At 43.1% G+C, this 25,359-nt stretch overlaps 1 protein-coding gene across 4 annotated transcripts in view; it reads right to left on the bottom strand.

The window, feature by feature from the left end:
* ARHGAP6 (Rho GTPase activating protein 6) overlaps positions 1–25,359 on the bottom strand; it is a 269,620-nt gene that overhangs the window by 26,268 nt on the left and 217,993 nt on the right. For all 4 annotated transcript variants that reach the window (XM_044432243.1, XM_044432226.1, XM_044432235.1 and 1 more), the window contains exon 3: positions 7,707–7,778. In XM_044432243.1, coding sequence (XP_044288178.1) covers positions 7,707–7,778 — 72 coding nt within the window. The remainder of the gene's footprint in view (positions 1–7,706; positions 7,779–25,359) is intronic.

Genomic DNA, 25,359 nt, shown 5'->3' with positions numbered 1-25,359 from the left:
AAGCAGGATATTCAAATGTATATTTTTAGACCATGGCTTAGAATTCTTTTGGATGATGCTACAGTAACACAGCCAAGGTTATTATAAAAGGGGTCATTGTCTTATTGAGCATAAGAAAAAGATATATAAAATTTAGAGTGCAGCCAAATATGAAGTGAAGAATGCTTGAAGCAACCAATATAATTTCTGAGAAATAAAGAGCATGCTATTTTATATCCACTATGAGACTCTCTCTGTTTTGGGCAAGCAGTTGCATGCATGCTAACATCACGAGTCGAAATTATGGTTGGAACAAGTCAAACATAAACTGTAAGAAACACTTTATATTAACATTGAATGGGTTGAGAATAAACATAGTGGAAGAAGAACATACCTATTTTCTTGCTATAATAAATGAAAAATCAAATATTTATCCACAGTGGTGCATCTTTTCCTGGAAATAACTAGACTGAAATGATGTAAGAAACTATAGTACTCCACCAGGTACAGTAAAATAGCAGCTGGATAGTTCTCAGTTACTGGAATGCTAAGCAAAGGTTCTGTCTACAAAGTCCTTTCAGAGCAAGAAAAATAATTATAATGCAACAAGACTCTTCTGCTTTCAATTAACAGTTAAGACTTCCAAGTTTTGCCACACCACATACACTTCTCCATGATTTTATTATGTACTGCTAGAGTGCAAGGTTCATACTTTCCTATATCAATTTTTCAGTGAATGTGGATGCTACTTACAACCACCTCACAGATATACTATTTTTGTATGAACCTTTTAATGAGCTATTCCAAAATAGTAAAATTAAATCTGCATATGTCCAGGGAACATAATGCAGCATTTAATTGAGCCTGTCAATGGATTACAAATTTATTTCAGAGGAACAGGTACATCTATGCCAACTTGTAAGCATTCTGAGAATCACTTGTTCATATAAATGTTGAGACTGTTTCTTCCCCAGTCTCCTATTCCTCTACTCAGTTGAAAATGAAAGGATTAGCTGTTGAACAGAAACATGCATGAATTGCCTAGAAGAGAAGGAAAAAGGACTTAATAGAGGTGGATCCAATCCCAGTTGCAGTAGTTGGCCTATGCTTAGTTTGAATTTTTAGGTGTTCCCACAGCTAGGGAGATTTGTCTTCCTGAAATGAGTCATGCAAAAACATTAAATGAGAAGGATATTTAGATTTTAGAATGCACCCCTTTCAATTAAGCAGTACACACTGTCATCAAAAATGTCAAAACAAAATAGTATTAATGCTTTCAACTGAGCTTTCTTATATTGTTTTGTTATGACCTTTAAAATACCAGTGGTTTATTTAGCTACTGAAACTACTTGCTGACGAAATGAGGCAAAGACATGTACCACTTCTTTTCTGGAAGACGCACTATACATTTTTGTTCAGATCTGAAGCACTAGTGACCAATACTTGCAAAAGATGGCTGCTTTTTTTTGGTTTTCTGCTGTTCCAAGAAGCAACTGCCTGTTCACCGGAGCAGCATGGTTGCTCTGAAGGAGCACCGTAGCTCCCTGCTACCCTACTCTGCACCACTGTTCCAGTGCCCCATCCACACAGTCCCCTGCGCTGCTGCGCATGTGTCTGCTCTGCACAAGACTTGCACAGTCTGCGAGGAGCTGCCTTCAGCAGCCAGCCGCACAGAGGGATCTGCATCTGCCATGCGAAGGACGGAGGAATCGTGTCCTGCTGGAATCGCTTCCCTGTGGGAGAGTGTGTGGGAGCTTTCTCCCTCGGAAAGTTTTTCGGCTGGTGAGAAGGAATGCGGTTGCTGTGCAGCTCAACGACAGCCCTCAGGAATGCCAGGAACAAGCTAGGGTGGGAATGAGAGGAGGTGACCTGGGCTTCACTGGTGAAGCCTCTGCACAGCCAGTGTGCTCTCCGTGTGTAAAGCTGCCTTTGCTAGGGGAGAATGCTGTCCCCTGAGTAGAACGAATATGCTGGTCCCCTTTCATTGCGCAGCTCCTACAAAGGACAGTGGCCAGACTGGCGCACCAAGCATGGCTGTTTTTGTGGTCGCTGTTGCCGAAGCTTGCTGCCGATATTCCGGAGCTGTGGCTGGGCATCAGGAAGGCAGTGTGCAGAAAAAGCAGTGTGAGGGCAGAGAAAAATGGAGGCTGAAGTGTCCCCTGCCATGGCAGCCACTCTTGCTGCCAAACTCGATGGCAGAAATGTGGAAACATGGGAAAGCACTGCAACTGCATTCACGGATGGTGGCAAGGAATGGCAGAGCAGCGAAGCCTTACCATAGACTGTTCCATGGTGATTCATGGAAGCCAGATGTGCCACGCATCATCGTGGATGCTGAATTCACACATAATGGCAAGCCATGCCTGCTTGGTGTTCAGCATGGCTTGCTGCTGTGTGTGAATGCAGCCCATACCTGGTGTGCATGGCAATCATTACTCTCTCCAAGCAGATCTGTTCATTAACTGATTTCATTCCCCCGATGTCTCACATTATGCTAGTCTGAGTGCCCCAAACTAAGCAGTGCCACTAGGAGTCTATTTAAATAGCCTGGTTTACTATCCCAAGAGACTGGTAACCTAAGAAAGCTGTCATCACCTGCCCCTTCCTATTATATAGTCCCCACTGTTTCTTTGGTCTTCATGCTGTAGTGTTTTAACACTTGTCATCTCCTGGAGTGCTACAGAATAGATTCTGAGAATAAATGTGAGAAGACAGGCGGGTTTGATGTGTTAGCTAGTCATGTCACAAAGGGTGCCCTTTGAAATGAAGTTATTTTAGTCTATGTAATTCCTAGAAGGAATACATAAGTTTGGGAGGGTTTTTACCAGGTCAGTGTTTACAGATTCACTAAACACATTTCACTCATGTTCCCTCCTGATTCTTTTCCACAATGGGAGAGGATCTAGAAGGAAAAAGTGGATCCATCCACTTGCTTGCTCAGATGTGGGACATTACAGGAAGCTACTAGGGCCATCTTACAGCAAAGGCATAGTGGGAAAGCCTGTCAAGAAGTCTGCATGGAATGAAATTCATTTTGCCTCCATAAAAAGGTAAACCTACTCTGCTTATATCAACTTTACCTGAAGACCTAATGTCTGTAAGCATCTAAACCAACATGAAAGAGACTACTCAAGTTCAAGCCGGGATAGATTTCACTATCCAATTTGTTTACGTGGTAGGTGGGGTTGCAAACTACACTAAACCCCCTTCTGTTTAACCAGGAGTACTCTTGTGGTATTTACGCAAAATCATTTATCATTTTTCGAAGCACAATGTACACAGTGCTCTTTCTACTGTGTTGAAAACATGACCTGGGATCATACACAAATGCCATTTTCAGCTGTAGCAGAAGTAGAAAGTGTTTGAAAGATGATGCATGAAGGGACATTAAAAAAACTGAAAAAGTTTTGCTCCCTAAAATGTAACAGGTATGCATAAGAAGTTCAAAGGAATGGAGGTGCTTTTCAAAGGGGGGCACTGACTCTTCCTGCTCTTTCACAAAAAATCATAGAGGAGAAGGGTATGGGGAAAGAAGAGAGGAAGCCTGTGGCATCGCTTCCGGCCATTTTCCCCTCTTCCACAGGGTGAAGGCAGCAGGATCAGTGCCCTCATTCCTGTCTATCCAAAAACAATTCCTGCAGCCAAGTGGAGTCCCCTTCCAGGCAGGCTGTTCTTCTCAACAGCAAGCACCACTAAAGATAACAAGAGTTACTTCTGACTAGGCAAGCAGTTGTATTTTGTAGGGGAGAGGGTGAGGGAGCAGAAGCAAGGAATTTACTCTCCAGTGACTGGACAAGTCAGATTGAGAGATGATGTACTGGGCGGTTTGAAGGAGGCAGGAAAGCAGATGAGGGCAGAATGGGGTCATCCCTTTGTCAGAGTCACTGCTGTTTGTTGAACTCCAATTGGACACGCCTTCTTGGAGCACCACTCTTCCTGCCCTGTGGAATACCCACAGAACAGGATCCCAACCTTATCGTTAGCCCATGTAACGCATGGGGTGGCATACCTACCTTGGAAAACGCAATATTAAAAAATATCACGCTGTAACTGGTTTGAAGAAAGCTTGGATATAATGGCAGAAATAGCCATTGGGGGGTGACAGTCATGTGACATGCCAGTGAGCCAGCATTGCAAAAAGGCGTCATGTGGATCACCCATGGTCTAAAGGAGTCAGAAGCAGCAAGTATGAAGAATTCCCGGGAGGATAAAAGGGAAAAGCAGCCATATAAACTGTAGCAAAGTGTGGACTCCCACACACGTTCCTAACAAGAAGAGTGTAACCTGTGAATGTCCCAAGATGATCAGCTTATGGGCATGCTCAAATACTCATCCGCAGAAGAACCAAAAAGAGCCCTAAGCTAGCAACAGCTGCAATTATTAGTTGTGTAAGGAAACCCCTTTGTTTAACAAAGGAGGATAGTTTATGAGCTTCTAAGTGTTTTTCTGCATACAGTCAAGTAATAGGACTTATGAAACATGATCTAGAAATCATGCAGCCTCCTCCTCCCTTATGTCATTTGCACCTCCTTACTAGCCCTCAAGAACTGAACCAAAGGCTTGGTATGAAAGGGAAGACAGCTGCGAACCAGTGGTTGCAGGCAGGCAGAATTAGGAGAAAGGCACTCTGAATGGGAACACTCAAGACACATCTGTGTGCAGACGCCTACATATGCCGTGGCGTACAGAGCAGAATGTTTGTTTTGGACAAGTTGCCTGGCAATAGAAGGCATTCACTTTATAAAATAAACTTCTGAAATGCTTGTTAAAAAACACAATTGTGTGAGCACTGAAGGGAACATTTTTCAACTCACTGTGAAGCATAAAGGGGAAGGGTGGGGGTGGGCTCGAGGGCTGGCTATGCGCATTGTTTGGGGCGGCGTGGGTTGATCGCGAATCAAGTCACTGCAGTGTGCTCACATGCTCAGAGAGAGGAATAATGCTGAGAGGTTTATTTAAGCGGCTGGACATAACGAGCAGTTGACAAAGGAGAAACCCCACAAAGAAAACGAAGGCATAATCACAGTCAGGGAGGCAATCAGTTTTTCAAGTTTCTTCATGTTCAGCGCACACTTTCAGCGACGACCAGCCGTTTTACTGACAGCACATTTTCTCTAGTGACTATTCCAGAATGGCTCACCAAAGCAAAGAGATTTTGTGCAAGTGAGGTTTTGGCCAGTGCTGCTTTTTAAAGGTCCCTAAAGGACCAATCTAGGGAAAGCATAAACTGAGAGTTTTCTTTGTGTTACAGGCATTTCTTTTCGTAGCACCTTAATAACTGATGGACTTTTGGTGTATGCATATCGGAATGGAGAAAGAGATGCAAATAGGCATCTTGGTGGTAACTTCACGCTGGCCTAATGGTATTATCTTGATGCTGCTCCTACTGCCTTAACCTAGTTTGCTGATTGTGCTATTACTTTTAATTGACAGTTCAAAATTTCTATCTCAATAGTTTTATTGCTGCATCCTTAATATTGCTGCTTATTGCTTTATTGCTCATACCACAGAGGCCTTTTGAAAGAAATATGCATCCAGAAATAACCCTGCATAGATGCATTAAAGGAGCAGACACATAAATAACCAGAATCTTTCAAAGCTGGCATAATATAAATCCACAAAAAGCATTTGCTTATATAACTTTTGCATATTTGTGCTGTATGCATGTCTTTCTTATTTCCCTTTCCTAGCAGATCAAGGTGAGAGGCTTCTAACTACATTCCTTTATTGAGTCAGGCATTACTTTGTAATGCAAAGTAATATATAAGTCATTAACAAAAACCATCTTTCAAGTTAATGATCCCTCTAATTGTGGAGTTTGATCCTGCCCATACCAGGGAGTTGACCCCAAACTGAATTCTCCCCTTCCCTTGTCCTACAGACAAAGTTGACTTCACTCTGAGCAAGAGGGGACAGACAGTGAGAATACCAGATGTTACTTAATTGGTCCACTCATTTGACTTAATGAAGAAGCACTAAGCTGATGACTCCCTGACCCTCCCTGTTCAAGAACCTCCCACCCCCCCCAAAATATCCTAGAGGTGGTCTGGTTCTCACCAGCCAATTGACTTATCTCACAACTACTTAACCTTGGCATTAAGCTACCATTCCAACCCCACCTCCTCTTCCAGTTCAGATTCCGAGACTGAAATCTCTACCTTGGAATGTTGCATTTTGGGGGAAATGGGCCCAATCCATACAATTGCTCTGTTTTTATGTGGTAAGATAGGGCAGCAAGTACAAAGGAGAAAGAGACACTGCTGGTGACATTAATGGCCTGGCTATTTCATCGACGTAACCTCATTGCAGAAGGTTATAAGCTGCTGCTACCACCAAAAAGAATGATGGAAGGAGACACAGCATCTATTCTAACATTCCATTTAGTCTGGGAAGAGTGAGGCTAACTGGGTAATACTCTAAGAATGCCATGGAGGGCATCTCAGGTGTGAAGGGGAATGGAAGGCTGTTTTGGGGGAGGGGGACTTATTAATGTTGATGAGGTTTTCATGTAGTTACATGTTGATATCTGCACAGAGTTCCTATTGAAATGCTTTTTATGAATTGATTTTTTAAACATTAAAGTTTATACATTTTAAATTGCTATTGAAATTACTAATGTATGCCTGTTATTGTTATTTAGTTGCATTTTGTACACTATATATTGTAGCAAATATTGGCACTCTGACGATGATTTCCTTTGGAAAAAGTGGAAAAAACCCTACTCCATTCTAATGCAATTTCTTAAAATAGGCTAATACTCTATAATTCATTTTACACGTAAACTTGAATTATACATCTCTCAAAAGTATTTCTTCCTTTCTTCACAAAAGCTTGTTTTCACTGGGCCCTGTCTGATTCCTGGAGAACACTCTCCATTTTGATGCTCTATCCTTTCAACTTAAAGACTAATATCATTCATTTCAAACACACAACCATACTAACAGTTCAATCAATCATGACTAATTAATGCAAAGTTAATTGTGCAAGGACTCATTTCAATGTGACTCAGGCTTGTTTTACTTTCTAAAAATGAAGTTTTTCTCCTCAGTTACATTGGAAATACAATGATTTCTATATCTCTACGTAAAATTCCAGAGATTGAATACCAGGGAGACAATATGATTTAAAAGAAATTTATATTGATTGTCTTAATTTTCTGGAAGTAGCATGGCTGGTGTTACGGATATGTTAGCAACCATAAGAAGGCAAGATAGCAGCAGGGATATAAAATTTTTGCACCTTCGTATTTCTTTGTTTGCTAAGTTTTTCCAAGAGGTCACTGCTATTTTGATAAATTTTACTAAAGACTGGTGAATAATTTCAAAGTTCCCTTCCTTTGAAGAAGGGCCACCTACATCCTGGACAGGCAACTGTAATGTTAGGGTTTACATAGTTCAAAAACCTTCATAAATAGTACATTTATTCCATAGTTAGGCCTTGCCCAGGTGTTTTAGACTACAATTCCCATAGGTCTGAGCAAGGGATGATGAAAGTTGCACTCCAAAAGTATGAAGACATCACATCACAGAAAGCTGCCATCATTTTTAACAATGCCATGAACCCTTAAGTGTGATTTTCAACAATTATTTATTTATAAATAAATTACCTAGGTTATAAGTAAATAATTCTTACAAAAAGATGAACTGCAGAGTGTATGTGTTTTAACTTTGATTGTTTTTATAATATACCATAAATTCAATCTATATAAAAACTTATGCTTACTGTACCTTTATCTTTGTTTTTTTCTTTTCCAAGGGAATCCAGTTTCTTTCGTAAGGATTTCTTCCTCTTTTGACCATCTACAAACAGAAACAATTATTTTTTTTAAAGTGGGGTGGGAGGAGAATGAGAGAGAGAGAGAGAGAGAGAGAGAGAGAGAGAGAGAGAGAGAGAGAGAAAGTATGACATAATTGACAGTGGATCAGAAAAATCTTATTCCCTGAACTCCTTGTAAACATATACATTACAGGATGTTGGTGTAAGAGCTGTACATATGCAAAGATAGATTATCTTTAATCTGCCAAGTGAGACTATATCTTCATGCATTTGATGGAGTGGGAAAGTTCATGCCACAATATATTTTCTCTCTGTTTGCAGCAGCTCAATCTGCACTGTTTAAAAGCCACAAGTGTCTTTGCTCTCTAGGTTAAAGTAGAAAAAAATGCAATTTGTATCAACAATTCAAAATGAGTTACATAAGCATGTGAGACTTGGTTGTGCTTGTGCATGAAGGAATGTTAAAGAAGTTTTCCCATTCAGCCATTTAACTCCTAGAATCAACTCGTATCCTACAGAATGGCTAATCTAGTTTTTTACAGGATTGAAATTCAAGACAACACTCCAAAAAGACAAATGTGGGCACTGGAGTTATCAGCAATAGACAGCCACTGTCCCTTGTGGTGAAATAGGTCAGGGCTGTTTCTCATTAAGAACCTACAGACAAAGTCTGCCTAAACTGATCACTCTGAATGGAAAGAAAGATCAACAACAAGTGGGCTTCCTGTCAATACAATTTTGCTCGAGCAACAAACTCCGGTGTAGTTTGTATTTCTGGACCTGCTTTTCTGTTTTGATTCTTGACAAGTTCTCAGGTGCTATATACCAATTTGCTTTCTGGTCCAGACTGCTCTTTGCTCTGGACTCTTGGTTCCAGTCGCACTCCATACCGCTGCCCTGGTCCAGCTGACAGGCAGCAGAAAACTTTGACTGTTCTTGGTAAAAATGGACAGTTGTAGCATAAACTATGTATTATAACTATATAGCAAGACCCAGTGTGAACTTTTACTTCTTCCAATGTTCTGGAAGGACAAATCTCTATGTCAGATTTTCTATGAAGTCTTTTGACTGGCTTCTCCATAGCTAAAGGGGCAACCCCATTGCAATGGCCAGTGGAGTCCCTTGTTATTCTGGAGAAGTGTTGAAGTCACCTGTGTAACTTCTTTGAGGATATGGTCTTGTTCATTTCACACCCAAGCACTACACTGGTCAAATCAGGGTCACAAATAGGTCATGCACTGCTATACAGTACAATGTTACACAGCAAATTAACAGCGCACAAGACTCTCTCTCTGTGCTGTAAATGGCTCAAGAAATGTCCCAAACATGGTGGAAGACCATCACAAAGACTATGAAGCAAACTGGCAAGGTAAAATGTCTTCCTTCTTCCTTCTGTTTGGCCAGAGTAACACTTTGGACCAAGGTCCACCAGACTACCAAACTATGTTGCCATCTACCACTGAAACTGGGAAGGATAGGGAGTATAAGCACAGAAAGTCTTTGTAAAGTTAATAAGCATGCTAAGGTATGTGCATACAACTTTAAGTCTAACCACAATGGAATAAATCCCAATTCACTCCCAACTAAACGTATTTGTTCTAAGGTGTCTCACGGCCTCCCAGTAAAAGTTTCCACAGGTTTCTTTCAAATATAATACACTAAAGCAGGAAAGAAAGGTTTCTTCTTGCATCAGCTGAAAACAAAAGAGAGCTGCTATCACTTCCTGCAGAATTTTGTTCAGTAAACGACTGCCACAAAAAAGGTATTTTAGTTTCAGCCCGTGAATTAACACAACTGAATAATTTAAATGCACTACCTGCTTTAACAAGTCACTTAATTTTTGAAATATAATACACCAAGACCTATTTTGTATAATATGCCACATTTTGTAAGTAATTAATCAGGTTTGTTCTTGTTCTGATGTTACAACACTATTGTATAATACAATAGTACATTTAGGTTAACAGCATTTTATTGGAATGGCAGGGTGGCTTCCTTACTGTTTGCCTGGCTCTACCCATGAAAACTGCCCATGAAGTGGTGGACCTGCATCTAGGCTGCACCACCTTTACAGACTGCACATGAGAATCCACATGTTTGAGTCTTCTCTTATGTGAAAAGAAATGATCTGAACATTCAGAACCCAACATTCATGACATTTTCTAAGAGCACGCCTCAGATCGTCAAGAGCAACCGAACAGCTATACCAATGTGTCAGACTGACTGTTATGTGAAAAGTTCACAAACAGTACATGCTGGTGAAAGTTACCCCCTTTCTTTGTCCCCAGCATCAGACAATCAGGAGAGGATCTTCATGCCTATGAACAGAACTGCACTGTAACGGCAAGAACCCATGTTTATCTTCTGTATCCCAGGCATGGAAAAAGCAGCGATAAATGCATAGATATGTAATAATAAATGCAGAACAAGTGGCAGGAGCTTCCTGAAGACTTTCCACTGTACCCTGTCTCCCTGCTAACCTCCGAATGTTTTGATACATTTGAACAGGAAATGTAGTCTATGAGACAGCCTAGAAAAAGGCAATGTCAAGAAAAGGAGCAGATGATAGAAATATTAAGCAACTTCCCCTGCCTGCACCTTCTTGACTGCATATCCTCTTACAGCCACTTTGAATGGAGGGCTAAATAGTGGATTGTCCTAACTGGCATAAACAAATCGCTGCTGATGGACCAAGGGCAGAGTCCTCTGCAAGTTTGGACAGAAAAAAAAGTCTGCAGCTACTAGCATGTAAGCCTTTTTCTATCTAAACTTGCACAGTATTGCACTTTTATTCAGATTTGTGATACAGCCATTAGGATTAAACTAACATTATGTACAGTCTAGGCTAAAAATCAGGTCTAGCTTTTTTTGAAAACTGAATGGAATTTCTCACATTTTGGAGTGATTAGTTCCGGGAGAAAGTATGTCCTACATTTTTAAAACTGTATGGTTATTTTATGAGTATGTTTGTATATATGCACCTCTCTCTCTCTCTCTCTCTCTCTCTCTCTCTCCGTGTGTGTGTGTGTGTGTGTGTGTAATAAGACTGTATTCATTGTGTTATATATATTTGTGAATAAGTAAGAATAACTATTTTCACAGCTTTTACTGTTTTGATAACTTTTGCATAGACTACAATGCTAATTTTATATGTTTGGATTATTTTTGTACCTAGTTCTGCCCTAAATGACATGGGCAAGTAGCCAGTCACAGCTGTCTCATTTCCTGTTTAGACAAGGGAAAGTTTACTTTATCAGAACTTTCTATAGATCATGATCTGGGAGAAAAACAATATTAGTTGAGCTATATTCTCCTGTATTAGGACAATTTCGGTTGCTGAATTGATATATAAACCTGGTCATGCTAACAACTCACAATTTACTAACCACAAACAACTCAGAAAGTGAACTTGTTGCTGCCATGAGATTTATTTATTTATTTATTTATTTATTTAGTAAGCTTCTATGCCGCCCCATTCGCCGAAGCCTCAGGGCGGCTTACAACAATAAATAAATACATATTAAACATATAAAAACAATATAATTGGAGAAGTCCTGGCTGAAGATATAAAATCAATAAATAAAGCTAACAACTAAAATGATGTTTAAATAAAAAGGTCTTGGCCTGGCGCCGAAGAACAAATAATGACGGCGCCAGGCGGACCTCTCTGGGGAGCTCATTCCATAGATGGGGCGCCACCGCAGAGGAAGCCCTCCTCCGGGTACTTACCCTCCTAATATCCTTCAAGGAGGGGTCCCGGAGAAGGGCCTCTCCCACTGATCTCAAGGAATTCTGGTTGTTTGACCAGGCATTGCTGTTATGTGTGAATCCAGAATTGAAGCTGTTCATGCAGTTGTTCTACCAGGCAACAGAGTGGTCAAATAATCCAGCTGCTTTATATTGCAGTGACATATTTGAGATACAGGGAGGGAACAGGAGAAGAAGGTGGGAAATGACCAGAAGATGACCAGAATGTTTGATCAGTTGCCATATATGTTATAGCAGTTATATGCTAACCAGGGCTTTATAGTCAGCAATAAGCACTAGCCCTGGGGCAATCTCAACTTCTTTCCTTTTAGATGACATGTACATCAGTTCCAGCCAGCATTGATCAAGAAGGTGGATCTACAGCTATTGTTCTCTGTAAGATGCAGAAGGAACAAATGTCCTAATACACATGCTAAATAACACTGGGGACAGGATGGTATCCTGTGGAACCCCACTGCTCAATTGCCAGGAGATTGATGAAAAGTCACCCAATGTTACTCTTAGGAACTGACTCTACAGAGAACTTCTCCTGCCCTGATAAGATCATCCATCAGTGCAACCAAGGCCGATTCAGTCCCATAACGAGGTTGAAAGCCAGACTGAAATGGGTCTTAGATGATCTCCCCCATCCCCCTCAAGAGTATTTGCTCTGTTACTAGCCACTAGGAAAACCCAAGAACATTCAGAAATCCATATAATTCTGCTAGTAGACTGATCAAATGGGTTATTTGGACATCATCCACCACATTTCTTTCATGACCTGGAGAACAGACTAAAACAAGGGTATGCCCTGTTTCATGTGTTGGACTGAGGACAAACTCAGACAGCCCTACAGATATTACAGAGGCCATAAAGTCTTGCTCTGGCAGAGACAGCCTCAGCATGGAAACTGAAGCCACCCAGAATCACAGCCCTGGTGTCATCCAACACCACACTTGACTCCACCTCTGCCAGCATGGTTAGGAAGGATGCTGGGCAGCAGAGTCTGTCGTACATCACCGGGATTCCAAGTTTTCCTCTGTGTCCCAACAGCAGGTGCTTAAGGTCTGTTACAAGGCAGAGTGATCAGTTGGTGACTGAAGGAAGTCCAGTGAATCACAGATACTCCTCCTCTCTGGTCCTCCAGCCTGTGCTGGTGCTGAACTGAATTGATCAGCTTCACCCACCCAAGTCTCAGTAATACATGCCAAATTGGCTTTCGCATGCATGATTAATTCGTGAATTAGTACAGTCTTAATGCAGGCTGTAAGACCAGAGGGTTCAGTGGGTATATGAGAGCTGGAGGGGATGGGAGCGGGGTTGGAGGGCATATGTACAAGGGGAACAATGTATAAACATCTGCAACCCATTCTGCTCTTCCTGCCATATCTCCTTCTGCCCTAAGTCACTGGGATGGTGGCACCACTTCCATAGGTCCCCGTGTTAAACTTTTCATGAACATCTTGCTGTGCTAGGAATTACTACACATCCAATATGGCTTGTAAGCCGCCCCGAGGCTTCGGCGAATGGGGCGGCATAAAAATGTTTTAATAAATAAATAATAAATATTCATTTGCAAACACACATTTAACCTTTCAACCCACACACACACCATTCAACAACCAGCCATAGACAAACCTAAACTTGAACACACAATTTTAACTAGTGGTTAATTGGCTGCAAAAAGGACACTCAGCCTGCAAACCCACCAAAGGGCATAAAAGACCATGTCCTCCATTACATGCACATCTGCACTTCAACTCTCATGTTCCTGACACTTCTTTTCCCTGGCTCTCGCCCAGAGGGAATGCCATTTCTATCCACCACAGGCTCCCACCATAAGCAGAAGAAGCAAGCACCATGTGGAGGCCTGCTAATCCTGTCTCTTACCTGAGGTGAGCAGTAGCTCCTATGGTTTTAGTTTCCATAAGCTTAAATTCGTTCTTGACAGAATGTAGGAGTCACAAATGCTTCTCTTATGCTTGTTTCTACTAATAACTGGCAAGGAGAAACAAGTCTGCAGGTGTTATACCTTTATAGATACCTTTGTAAGATACACACAACTTTCCCATAGCTATATTGCATATTCTGCTAGAAAAACTGTATTGTACTTGAAAGATATGTCCCTCCAACACACAAATTTACTCTTTAACGAATGCTTCTACTTTTTATGTTTCTACTTTTTATTTATAGATTTTCAGAATTTATATTCTGCAACTTAAATATAAACTTATGGTTGCAGGTCATCTTTTATTCAGGACTAAAATAAGATTCCTGAAGGATACCTGAAGGAGCACCTTCTTCCTTGTATGTCCTCCAACCTCTTGAGATCTGAGGCAGAGATCCTTCTTCAGGAGCCCTCTTTGAAAGAGATTAGGAGGGTGATTATTCAGATGAGGGCCTTCTCTGCCATGGTGCCCTGATTGTGGAATACACTCCCCAGGCAGGTTCACTTGGCGCCAATGCTTTTTTCTTTTCGGCGCCAGGCAAAATCCTTTTTATTCTCCTGTTATTTCAATGTTTAATTGGTTTTAATTGTGATTTTATTGTGAATTGGTGGATGCTGTGCAATTTTTTATCTGAGTTTGTTGTAAACCATCCCAAGACTCTAGTCCAAGACTCTAGTAATGGGATGGTCTATTAAATAAATAAGATTTAAAATATTAAATGCTATTTCTTCACTGGCCACTGATCAATCCAGAACGTAGCCCAATAGTTGTTCAAGCCAGAAGCCACACAGACCTTAAAAGCTAATGCCATCACTTTGAGCTGAGCTTGGAAACTTATTGAGATCCAGTGTTGTTGTTTCAGTACAGATTGTATCAGCTAATTTCTCCCGGTCCCTGCAAGAAGTCTAGCCATGGAGTTCTGGAGCTGCCATTTATGTCCAAGTTGGGCCTCAGGCAGCCTTTCAACTTCAGCTGATAGAGCTTTCATATTGCAGAGGTTACAAGAACCAAACCAACCCTTCAAGGAAAATATGACTCACTACAGAGCTGTTTGAAGGTCACCTCTCTTGGCAGACCAACAGCACTTCCAAAGATTCAGTTTACCGACCCTCAGCCAGTCTGTTATTGTTCCCAGTTCAGTAGAAAAGGCAACTAGACCTGGGTGCCATCAGCATATTGCTCACATCCTACCACAAAAGAGCAGGTTGCTTACCTGTAACTGATGTTCTTCGAGTGGCTATCTGTGCATTCACACATATGGGTGCTGCGCCTGCGCAGCGCCTAGGCCGGAAGATTAGAAAGCTAATGGTTTTTGGCGGGAAAACGCTCCCCTCCCCTCCCCCCTGCAGTATAAATAGAGCGGAGCGTCCGCCATTTTACTCAGTCTTGAAGACCGACGTTCGCCCCCTAACATTCGGAAAACAGCATCACAGCAAGAAAAATCGGTACCGTAGGAATAACACGGAACTGACAGTAAGAAAAACAGTCCACTCACCGACACCATGTGGGGTTCGCGGGTGGGTTGTGTGAATGCACAGATGGCCACTTGAAGAACATCAGTTACAGGTAAGCAACCTGCTCTTCCTCGTCATGGCCTCTGTGCATCACACATATGGGTGATTAGCAAGCTTACCAGACTTGGAGGAGGGAGGGTGTCGTCAGTGAAGAATGGCAGAGAGCATGGCTCTACCAAAGGAACAATCCCTTCTGGCGCATACATCAAGCTGATAATGCTTGGCAAAAGTACATGGAGCAGCCCAAGTTGCAGCCTTGCAAATATCCTGAATTGGAACCCCTGCTGCAAAGGCCGACGAAGTCACTACTGCTTGCATAGAATGCCCCCACGGAGTGAGGTAAGTCAATTTTTGCCAATTGATATGCTAGGACTATGGTCTGCACAATCCATTTAGACAGTCGCTCAGATGAGACTGGAGAGCCCTTGTCATGATCAGCATACTTGACAAAGTCTATTGTCAATAGACTATAAGTCTATTTTAGACTATAAGTCTAATAGTCTATAAGTCTATTGGAAGTCCTGAACCCTTTTGTGTGAGAACTGTAAAAAGCTAGACAGCGCCTAACATCCAGCGTATGGAGAAAGTGCTCAATCGGAGTCGACAGAGATGGAAAAAAATGCAGGGAGGACGATGTCTTGGTTCAAATGAAACGGTGTAGCCACCTTGGGAAGAAGCTCGGAGTCCATTCAAAGAACGACTTTTTCCTTGTGAAAGTTCAGGAACGGTGGGTCTATGCATAGAGCACACAGTTCACTGGTTCTTCTGCCTGAAGTGACTGCAACAAGGAAGGCAGTTTTCCATGAAACTAGGCATAGATGCACTGTTGCCAAAGGTTCAAATGGCGGTTTTGTAAAGGCCTGAAGTACAACAGAAAGACTCCACGTCGGCATAATAGGTTGAACCGGTGGGTGCAAATTTTGTAGCCCTTTAAGGAAACGGCGAATCAGTGGTTGAGAAAAAACAGATGACCCCTGGATGCCACAAAAATGCGAGATAGCAGCCGTATAGATTTTTATAGATGAAGGCTTGAGTCCCGAGTGATGAAGTTCGAATAGAAATTCCAAAATATTCTCGATCGAAGCTGACTCCGGGGAGAAGGAACGGGCATTGGCAAAAGAAGAGAATCTCCTCCACTTTGCTGAATACGATTTGCGTGTGGAAGGTTGTAGTGCAGATTCAAGAATTGCCAGGATATCTGAGGACAACACTGTCAGTCCCGAAACAGGCCTTGATGGTTCTGAGGAAGGAGTTGGTTGCGTAAGTCGTTGAAGTGAAAGTTCCGTCGATCGGGACGGCAACAGAGCCGACGGAAAATTTGGATCTATTGGAAGAACCACGCTGTTAGTTTCAGCAAGAGTAGGTCCGGGTGTCGGACTGTCCCTTGTGTTGTGTTAACAGATGAGGAACAAATGAAAGTCGTCGGAAAACTCCCCTGGACTGAGTGAGGAGAGTGGTGAACCTGGGTTGCCTTGGCCACCATGGGGTTATCAGAATTCCTGTGGCGTTGTCGTGCATGATCTTCGACACTACCTTCATGAGGAGTGGGTTTGGAGGGAACGCGTAGAAGAACAGGTTGTTCCAGTTGATCATTAGGGCATCTCCCCTCAAGTCCAGTCCCAGCCCCGCTCTAGAGCAGAACAGTTCACACACCCTGTTCGACCAGGTCGCAAACAAGTCTATATCCGGTTGTCCCCATAAGTGGAACAGCTGGTTGCAAACCACTCGATCCAACTCCCACTCGTGGGTTGTTGACATCTATCGGCTCAGTGCATCGGCTTCTACGTTGTCGGTTCCCGCAAGATGAACTGCCAGCATCATGATGTCCCGAGGAATGCACCAATCCCAGATTTGCATTGACAAACGGGCCAGGAGAGGTGACTTTGTCCCGCCCTGTTTGTTGACGTAAAAAACAGCAGCTATGCTGTCCAACACAATCTGTACAACTTGGCGATATAGGATGGTTTCAAAAGATTTGAGAGGGTTGAAAATTGCTAGAAGCTCGAGGAAGTTCATATGCCTTGCCACTTCCCGTCAGGTCCATGCCCCTTGGATCCGAAGTCCTGCACATGTCGTACCCCATCTGATGAGAGACGCATAGGTGTACACTGTCACAGTCGGTTGAGGTGGGCAGAACGGAATGCCTACAGATAGGTTGTGTGAAATAGTCCACCACGTCAGGGTGTGAAGAATCAAAGATGGAATCCGCAGAAGCTTGGTTTGTAGATCCCGCTGCAGATGGAACAAGTTGTTGAAAAATAATTGGAGCGGGCGGAGTCTGAGCCTTGCATGCAGTACAATGGCCACTGAGGCTGCCATGTGTCCCAACAATCTTTGTATAGTGATGGCTTGAACTGTCCTTTGTCGTCGAATCTGATGGATGTGCGTACACAGGGTGGCCCTGCGGGATGGAGGAAGGAACACTCTTTGCAGGGTGGAGTTGATACATGCCCTGATGAAATCGATGACCTGCGTGGGAACAAGTGACGATTTCTTAAAGTTAATACAGAGTCCAAGGTCGGCAAGTAAAGCACAAGTCACGCGGACAGCCGCTAAAAGGTTGTCTTTAGTCTGTGATACAATTAGCCAGTCATCTAAATAGGGGTAGACCTGTATACCCCGGAGCCATAGGTGGGCGCAAACCAGGGCCATGCACTTTGTAAAGACTCTCGGTGCCGTAGCCAGTCCGAATGGTAAAACACTGAATTCGAAAATATCGGATCCGACAGTAAAACGTAGGAAGCATCTATGGGAAGGATGGATAGAAATATGAAAATACGCATCCTTCAAGTCCAATGAGGCAAACCAATCCCCTTTCCTCAGCAACGGAAGCATATTCTGTAAAGTGGTCATCCGGAACTTTCTTGGTTTGATATATCTATTGACTCCTCTTAGATTCAGGATAGGTCGAAGACCACTGTCCCATTTGGGGACTGTAAAATATCTAGAACAGAATCCGTGGAGCCCACCGGTGTGAGAGAGTTGTCGAATCGCTCCCTTACGAAGGAGGTGAAGGACTTCGTCACACAGAACCGAAGATGGCGGTGTAAACCGGATAGGGCTCAACGGTGGAACGATGTCGAATTCTATTCTATATCCGAGCTGAATGATGGACAGCACCCACCTATCAGATGTAATGGCCTCCCAAATGGGAAGCTGGCTTTGGAGCCGACTCCCAAAAGGGGGAGAGAAAGGTGGGAGGTGGAGAGATGAATTGGTTCGCTGGGACCATCAACGGGGACGTTTCTCGGTGTTGAACCACCTACGGCCCTGGGAGAAGTGCTGTTGAGGCTGTTGCCTTCTATGTTGCTGGCGCTGGTGGAACTGCTGGCAAGCCTGATATTGCTGGCGCCCGTAGGGCCTGGACCATGGCCACTTACATTTCGCTTGTGGGAGTGCCATTCAACGCGCCGTCATACGGGACTTGTGGTTGGCTTTGAGTTTTCGATCGGTCTTCACGTGGAAGAGGCCGGAGCCATCGAATGGCATTTCCTCTATCCTCCTCTTCATTTCCTCAGGGAAATTGCAGTTCCTGAGCCAAGCGTGTCGTCGGAGGGAGATAGCGTTGACCATGGCCTGAGAATCAGTGTCTACATGATGTCTCGCGGTAGACAACTGTTGAATGGCCACCTGCTTCACTTCATTTAAGAAGACCTTGGCTAGGTCTGCCTGCTGGTCTGGGAGGGAGGAGATGACGTTTTCCAGTTTCTGCATAATGAAGTACTGGTAACGTGCCAGTGTAGCCTCATAATTTGAAATAGGCAAACCAAGTCCCGCAGCTGCGTAGACCTGGAGCGCAATCATGTCGACCTTCCTCCCTTCCTTATCTCAGGGTGTTGTATGTCCCCGAGCCTCCCTGCCCTGGGACGACTTGACCACCACCGAATTAGGCTTTGGGTGGCGCAGCAGGAATGGGATGTCGTCCTCTCGGACCCGGTACATACATTCATACCGGTGAGATGTCACCTGCAGCTGAGCCGGTTGGTCCCAGGGCTGAACCATTGCCTGGAGAAGCATGGTAATCAACAGTAAGGCAAAGGTGGCAGATTGCTCCCCTTGGACGATGTCGTAAACCGGTCTGTGCTGGGCCTGGGGCAGTGGTAGGCCTCTATCTCCAACGACCGGACTAGATGAGAAACCAGCTCCGAGAAAGAAACATGGGGCTTATCTGGGGATCCCGGGTCTTGGGAAGTAATAGCCACGTCCGGAGACGTGGAGTCTACTTCCGACTCGTCCGAGTCTTGATGGTAGCGGTAATGCTTACTGGACGAAGAGCTTTCAGGAGATGGTGGAGGTCTGTGTTCCGTACGGCCAGAAGTGGACGGTGCCTCTCTCAGGATCGACGGTGAGCGACAGTCCGAAGGAAAAAAGGCATATGGATGGAGTCCACTCCAGGCAGGATAGGCACCATAGCCATGCATAGCCCAGTCATCTGCATGGTGCTCTGACGAATGGCTCCTATGCCTAGGAAGAGAGTCTGGTCTCCCAGGTGGCCCGACAGCAGGCATTGGCATTGGGGAGCGTTGCCTCAGTGGGGAATCTCTAATTTTTCCATCAGAGATGGACTCCCTAAGTGGTGGCTCCTGTGGAGGAGACACGCTCTCAGGCCGAAGAACAGGCCTGGGGGATCCCGGCGGCATCACCTGCATAGTGGACTGCAGGGCCGGTCCCGAGGGAGTCGGTACCGTGGCGGCCGTCGGTACTGAGAACCCCAACGAACCCAAGCCTCGCTGTTTGGGGCGATCAGGTTTCTTGCCCTTGTGGGCTGCCTTAGCCGCCTTTTCCTTCCTCGACTTCTTATGGCTGGAGGGCCTTTCCGGCTCTGAATAATTACACTTCTCCTTTTGTTTGGCTGGAGGAGAAGGTAGCTGTTGCGCTTCCGTTGGAGCAGCACCTTCAACAGAAGGGAGCTGCGGTGGCACGGCCAAAGTTGAGGCGGGGCGCTTAGGGGGCGCGGCCAGGGTAGAGGTGGAGCGCTGAGGCGGCGCAGCCGAGGAGGGGGTAGGTCTTGAGACCAGCTGGTCAGATTGAAGCAAGGCCTGGTCCTAAAGTAACTTGCGGAGACAATTCTCCCTATTCTTCGTGGCCTGTTTGGTAAAGGCCAGGCAATGCCTGCACTTATCGGTCCTTTGCCCCTCACCGAGGCAGAGGAGGCATAAGTTGTAAGGGTCAATGGGAGACATTTTGGAGCCGCACTCACTGCACTTGTGGAATGCCACCCACTGTGCCATCGCAAAAGAAGTAGGTGATGATAGTACAGAGGGTAGGAATAATATTTGTTTGTTTGTTTGTTTGTTTGTTTTAGAGAAAGAATGAACAGAGGAACTACAACAAGGGAAAGAGAAAAACTGGCATATAAAACGAGGAAAAAGGTAAGTTGAACAAGAGAACCGTAAAGGAGCACATGGTGAGATCTAAACGAGAGATGAGCAGGCACGAGGCACAGCGAACAGCAGTCGCAGAGACTGAGTAAAATGGCGGACGCTCCGCTCTACTTATACTGCAGGGGGGAGGGGAGCGGAGCATTTTCCCGCCAAAAACCGTTAGCTTTCTAATCTTCCGGCCTAGGTACCGCACAGGCGCAGCACCCATATGTGTGATGCACAGAGGCCACGACGATGAACCTATGATGACTTCATTCTATTGCTTCATATAATGCTGAACAACATGGGGGCAGAACTGATTGCCAAGTGACCTCATAAGATAAATGACATGGTACTTAACTAAAATCCAGCAGTATGTCCTCCTGGATCTGGCCTTGGTGGAAAAGGGTTGGGTTCCTACCCAACCTAGATTCCCTCCCAGAATGATACCATGGTCAATTATATCAAATGCAGTACAGTAAGATTCAACAATGTTGCACAAGCTACACTGTTTATGAATATATTGTTGCACATAGGTACTGGCTGCTAACCTTTGTTTCCCCCACTGAGGTCTGGCCTCTTATGGACTGATTCTGACTCATTTTATAGATGGTGTAACATAATCTTATTGTGACTGTAGCTGGCATTGTATGCCAAAACATTCTCCCCACCTCTCTTCCATTGTGGGTCATCTTGCAGGTTAACCAAGGCAATTTAGATTCCTAGTAAAAGTCTAAAACCCAGATTTATTTATTTTAATGCCAAAAATGCTCCGATTATGGACTACTTAATAGGAACTTAAAGAGATGAAGTGGACCTTTAATTGTATGCTAATTGCTCACTGATTCCATGTAATAGTGTCAGAATCAGTCCCAAATAAAACTGCATAGACAGAGAAAACACAACAGGAAATTCCAAGAATTTTGGCCAATAACTCCAGTAAGGATTTTTGTTAAAAAGAACTTTTAAGTAAAGTAATGGGAAACTTTGCTCCACAAAAGGTAGCTTATATTCTTATTTTTATTTTATTCCGATTGTATATAAAGTTATCATTGTCTTCCTATTTTTAACTTGTCTTCCTATTTTTTTAAAGAAATTTGGGGTTTAAAGGGGTTTCTTATATACAAAAAAGTGCCACTGCAATATTAAAGTAACATGCTCTTTAAATATATTCCTTTTTTCACATTTGTTAGAATGAATGAATGAATCTTAGTTCAAAACAGCTAATAAAGAGCCAAAGCATATCTTAGGCCTGGCCTGAGTTCACATTCAGCATTCACATTAATTTCCCAGAGTGACAAGCTTTTTGAGAAAGTAGTGCTGTTTACTTAAAGTTATTCTATTTTGAGCATATTATATACTATGTGGCTCTAAATATTTCCTTGCATATGATGGGAAGCATCATTTGAAATACTAGCAACAGAACATGACATACATAAAATTGCAATTTTGCTAAACTGCATATGCAAAATCCTTTCAAGATCTCACAGGCAATTCTAAAAAGTGCTTCACTTTCAAAACTAGCACATCTTGAAAACTGCCTACTGTAATTTTCAGCAAACAGTAAGTGCCTGCATTGGTAACCTGTATTTGTCTCAGAGACCTTTTATTACTGAAAACTGACATTTAACCAAGGCTGCTTACATGCATATGTGTATGTGTGTGTTGTGTGTACAAATGATGAGCTGTGTTGTCAAGGACATCGGAGAACATTTGTTCATGGGTTACCAAATTAGAGACAACCTGATGGCCCATAACAACAAATGTGCGTGTTTGGGAAATATAACAATTCAGCTGAAGGATTTAAACACAGGTTTATAATTACACACAGCTATTTTTTCCATAGGAATTTAGAAATCCATGGAATTTAGATATCTACTTTTGTGCATATCACTCAGAGCAAATACCTGTTCCGTACTGTAAGAAACATTTTCTTTATTGTGAGAATAAAAATGAAATGATGTTTCCTACCATATTTAAAGAGTAGGAAATACTGTGTTTAAAAGAGCAGCATTGAAGCTGAAGTTTAATATTGCTGTAACGAACTTACAGAAAGGACAGTGCAGGATAGCATGGCAACAGGATCACAGCTTCTAACAGCAAACACAGAGGACTGTGGTCCAAACAAGGCCACTCAGAAGTGTGGAGGGCAAGAGATCAGGGATCAGCATACTCAAGGGAACAGTGAAGTTTGGAGAAGTAAAAAGAACTCATTGAAAAAACTTTCGGGGTCCAATATCCACCAAATATTCCAAGAAGAATTTAGCATATCAAGTGCCACAGAATGTAGAGTGGCAGCTGGAGGTACATAACTGCAATGGTAGCAAGAGTTATATCCTCAGATGGAGGCTTGCTTGGCTGGCACCCGAAGAAGGGTGTGGAAGTTTAGGGAGCCAAATATACCACCACATTTTGTTGCAGGTTCCCCTTGTGCAGATTTAAAGTCTGGTTGAATAGTGAATGCTAGTTGACTCCCTGTCATTTATTTTTCAGATTTTGCAAAGACCCAAAATAGGACTTCATCTGCCAACTCATCCTGTGATAGAATAACTGGGGTGTTTCTCCACTTACCACATGGAGTTACTGGCAATTATTATTCTTCAGTGGATAGGAGGAGAACTGCATGGCTGTATCTGGCCAATTTTCTTATTCCTATTCTAAAGGATGAAAGGGCACCATAAAATGAGACCTTGCGTCAAAGCAGATGGAGAAACCTGAAAAGTTCTGTTTGGTGATCATATGCTGTTATTATCACACCTGAGGATGTTTAAGCAGACTCTAGGAATCATTTATGCATTTCCGTAAAGTAGGTAAAGTTAAAGTAACAAATACTGCAGAAAAATTTACTTTCTATTTGAAAGAATGTACAACTATGGTCACAGATATAGGAAGCCCTTTCTGTATTCCTTGTTGCAACTCTGTTTAAACATTTTTTGGCATTCTGGTTTTATTTAAAGAAAACATTTTAAGGTTGAATTTCTTTGGTTTGCATATGTCTCCATTTTCCCAAACAAAACTAAACAAACAAAAAACCCTTTTTGGGAGGTGGGGTACAGGATGAAGAATCCATTCCATGGGAAGGTTACAAAAGTTTAAGAAGTACATTCTACAAGATTTGAAGCCTGTATAGCTTATAAATCAATCATAACCAGATGACAGCATTTAACATCAAATTAGGACTTTCCCGCAAATAATAGAAGCAGAAAAAATAAATCCTTCCTAAGACTACTACTATCCATGCCTCTTATTATCTGCAATAATTATAGCTTCAGAACACTTGCTATCCAGAAAGGACCTTTCATAAATCCTTATGCAAACAACACAGTTCACCAAAATAGGTTTTTTGTCATTTGCTTGCTGCCCTGGTCCATGTCACTACCTGGTATTTGCAGCAAAAAACAAATGATCTCAAAATTTTCCATCGTATTTGTAGGCAAAGAAGTTTTCCGGGGTGGTGGCTGAGGTGATGATGGTGATAAACTATGTTCACTGAACTTTCCCACAGGAAGGGAAAAAACTGTCCAACTGACTCGGAAACAGCAATGACAATAGTTGCAGTGCATTTTCTTTTCTTTTCAATGGCTTTATTGTTGTTTTTGCACTTCAACCATTCTGGTGATGTTCTTGAGCTTATCTTACCATTGTGAGAGGAAGAGGTCCTATGCACATTCTTTCTTTTCCTCTCTCCTCATCACTCTACAGCCTTCCCGGCTGCCTGCGCTTCCTGATTTGAAAAAGCCCCACTTACTTTAAGAAGCCTTTTTCTGTGCTTTAATGGAAGTGGAGGAAGCCAGAAAGGGGGCTGGAGAGAAGACAATACAATAAAGATAGGACTCAGTCTCCCTTTCTCTCTATCTCCACCCCTCCCTCTTTAGCTCCCCATAAATAAGGTAGAGGACATTGAGCCTTATCCATGAAAAAAAATGCTGATGTTTTGTACTCCTATTAATATTTTTAAGGCAATTATTTTTCTATCTATATGAATGAGAATGGTAAAACAAACACGTAGGACACATTCTTCAGCACAGCACTACTGACAAGTACTATTTTCTCCATCTTGACACTGTCTGTGTGCCACTGTTCAACCTGCTCTGAGCAGATAGTTTGGCACTTAAGCCGTTTGTCTATGAGCAATGCTAATTTGTTTCATATGTGGAGCCAAAATGGTGTTATCAAAACCAATCCAAACACTGGAATGCAATATATTCTTATGAGTTTCCTTTAATCCTTAAAGGGTACTTCATTCGGCTATGAACTATTTGCTTTCTATAGTCAAGATGCATTCAATTTGCTTGTTTGTAGTCTCTCTGCCCTCAGTTCAACTTGAGAGAGTGTCACTTCTTCTAAATTCTTAGGGCCAAGCTCCACATAATCTTCAATGCATTTTTGCATTTACTGTGCAGAGCTTAAAAATGCAAATAATATCACCCTGTTGAGATCTTGACAAAAACTTCTCTAAAACTGGCATCACCATTAATGGTAATTCCCCCCACTACTATTTATTTCAGAACTTGGCTAGCACTAATAAAGTCAAAACTCTGTGTGAATGTAAGGGGTAACCTGATTAGAGTCTTATGGGTGAAAACTGCATGGAAAGAAGGGAGGGGAGGGGGAGTCGCATTGGTTTATGGAGCCTCCATCTCTCTCACGGGTCTTCCGGTCCCTTCGAGACCAGGGCTGGAGTGCCTCTACTTGGTGTTGGGTGAACGAGACAGATTGGGGATTCTATTGGCGTACCGTGCACCCTTCTGCCCAGCAGTCTCCCTATCTGAGCTGACAGAGACCGTCTCGGACCTGGTGTTGAGGACCCCCAGGATGTTGATCCTGGGGGACTTCAATCTCCATGCCGAGTCTGGACTGACCGGGGCGGCTCAGGACTTCATGGCCTCTATGACGGCCATGGGCCTGTCTCAACACGTCATCGGCCCGACCCATGAACGTGGACACACTCTGGACCTGGTTTTCTCAACGGGGCAGGAAGAGGATGACCTGAGGGTGAGGAATTTATGTTTGACTCCCCTGTCATGGTCA

This window comes from Varanus komodoensis, unplaced genomic scaffold, assembly GCF_004798865.1.
Source record: "Varanus komodoensis strain SLA01 unplaced genomic scaffold, ASM479886v1 scaffold1, whole genome shotgun sequence".
NCBI classification, from domain to species: domain Eukaryota; kingdom Metazoa; phylum Chordata; class Lepidosauria; order Squamata; family Varanidae; genus Varanus; species Varanus komodoensis.
This window is presented reverse-complemented; position numbering and strand designations above follow the sequence as displayed.